This window comes from Sardina pilchardus, chromosome 22 (genome assembly GCF_963854185.1).
Source record: "Sardina pilchardus chromosome 22, fSarPil1.1, whole genome shotgun sequence".
NCBI classification, from domain to species: Eukaryota; Metazoa; Chordata; class Actinopteri; order Clupeiformes; family Clupeidae; genus Sardina; species Sardina pilchardus.
In genome coordinates, this window is record NC_085015.1 from 377,956 (window position 1) to 380,000 (window position 2,045).

General features: G+C 51.1%; 1 protein-coding gene across 2 annotated transcripts in view; it reads left to right on the top strand.

The window, feature by feature from the left end:
* Window positions 1-406: 406 nt before the first annotated feature.
* Window positions 407-2,045, top strand: part of kctd13 (potassium channel tetramerization domain containing 13) — an 11,763-nt gene continuing 10,124 nt past the window's right edge. Inside the window, exons 1-2 of one of the 2 annotated variants that reach the window (XM_062526670.1) lie at window positions 407-694; window positions 1,198-1,558. In XM_062526670.1, the coding sequence (XP_062382654.1) occupies window positions 1,285-1,558 (274 nt within the window). In that variant the 5' untranslated portion in view covers window positions 407-694; window positions 1,198-1,284. The remainder of the gene's footprint in view (window positions 695-1,197; window positions 1,559-2,045) is intronic. The other variant, XM_062526669.1, reaches the window with a different exon arrangement.

Sequence of the window (2,045 nt, forward strand, 5' to 3'; positions counted from 1 at the left end):
AGAGATTAGACAATAAAATATTATGTTGTAGAAGTTCACAATGTGTGACAAAAAGTTATTTATTGAGATCACACATGTTCCTCAACGATCGTTTCGATTTGCATCGCTATAACACATTATATGTTGTATGTTATATGTTGTATGTTATGTGTGATGTGTAATGTGTAATGTGTGATGTGTGATGTGTGATAGATGTTATGTGATGTGAACATCAAATGCTGCTCTTTTATGGAATGTTGATTGATGATGTGTGAAGAAGAATATCCTTATAGGACAATAAAGACTATCTATCTATCTATCTATCTATCTATCTATCTATCGCTGTAGGCCTATTGTAGGAAAAACATGATTGGCCTAGTTTATCAGACTGCAATGATTAAAGAGTTGCCGGATGGGCAGCTCGGTGCACACTGATGACGTCGCAGAGAAGGCGTGATATGTGTTGACAGACGTGCGCCTCGCCAATCAGCTTCCGCCCTTAATAGCAGAACAGGAAGTGGCCATTGTTGTACTCTGTACTCAGCTGAGCCGAAAGAAGAAGGAGGAAGAGGAATCTGGGCTGGTGTTCGCGTAGTTGATGTGGATGTGAAACAGATTCGGTGTTTGTTCAGAGATTTCTGAGATCTGACTCTTGTAGCTCTCAGACTGATTCTGTCTGAAGTCCCGCAGAAGACACACAGACGCACTGCTCTCGGTGAGTAGAGTCGTAAGCCCTCGAAGTAGCCGTTATAGTGGTTGATAAGGCGTCAGCTAACGTTAATGTTACTAATGACAGCCGTGCAGGTTAGAGACAAACAGAATCAGACGCGTTTGAAGTTAAGTTTTACGCTAACTTGTATTTGGAAGAAGACCGTGAGATTTCACGGCAGTTTTGCCGCATAGCGTGTAAGACTAGGCCTCAATCGGCTGAGCTCGTATGCTGTCCGGTCGAGAGCTCGAGCTCCCGGGGTTGACCTAATTCGTTATCCGCCGTTCGGCTCAGGCTGCCGCAGACGCTCGGGAGGATTCTGACGCTGAATCATCCGCGCTCACCGGCGTCTGCAGCACGAGACCGCCCGGTTCGGTGCGTCGGTTACTGTAGACAAGTACTTCAGCCTGAGCTGCACGGGGAGGCGGGAGCGAGCACCGGGGCACTGAGCTCGTCCTCCATATGACGCGCTAGGAACCATAATAACCATCTCTCCTTTTGTGTTTCAGTTGCCTTGGACAGCACACACACACACACACACACACACACACACACACACACACACACACACACACACACACACACACACACTGGTGATGTCTGCTGAGGCGTCAGGGGGTGGAGTGGGGTCGGACCCCCCGGTGGTGGCGGCGGCGGCGGGCGGTGTGTGTGTGCGCGAGGAGAAGGCGGGCGTGAGTGTGTGTGCGGGCGTGAGTGTGTGTGCGGGGGCGGGGCTGGCCAGCAGCAAGTACGTGAAGCTGAATGTGGGCGGCGCCCTGCACTACACCACCGTCCAGACGCTGCGCAAGGAGGACGGCCTGCTCAGCAGCATCACCGCCGGACACGCCCAGGTCACCATCGACTCCGAGGGTACGGGTGTGTGTGTGTGTGTGTGTGTGTGTGTGTGTGTGTGTGTGTGTGTGTGTGTGTGTGTGTGTGTGTGTCTCTGTGTGTGTGTGTGTGTGTGTGTGTGAGTGTGTGTGTGTGTCTCTGTGTGTGTGTGTCTGTGTGTGTGTGTGTGTGTGTGAGAGTGTGTGAGAGTGTGTGAGAGTGTGTGAGAGTGTGTGAGAGTGTGTGAGAGTGTGTGAGAGTGTGTGTGAGTGTGAGTGTGTGTGTCTCTGTGTGTGTGTGTGTGTGTGTGAGATTCCCTGTGGCATGTTTATCAGATTGAAATAGTGTTTCTTGAGTTGAACAGCATCACAGCTCCTCTCTCTACCCTGACCTCTGACCTCTAACCCCTGTAACCCCACTTCCTGTCCCCCTGTAACCCCACTTCCTGTCCCTCTGTAACCCCACTTCCTGTCCCCCTGTAACCCCACTTCCTGTCCCCCTGTAACCCCACTTCCTGTCCCCCTGT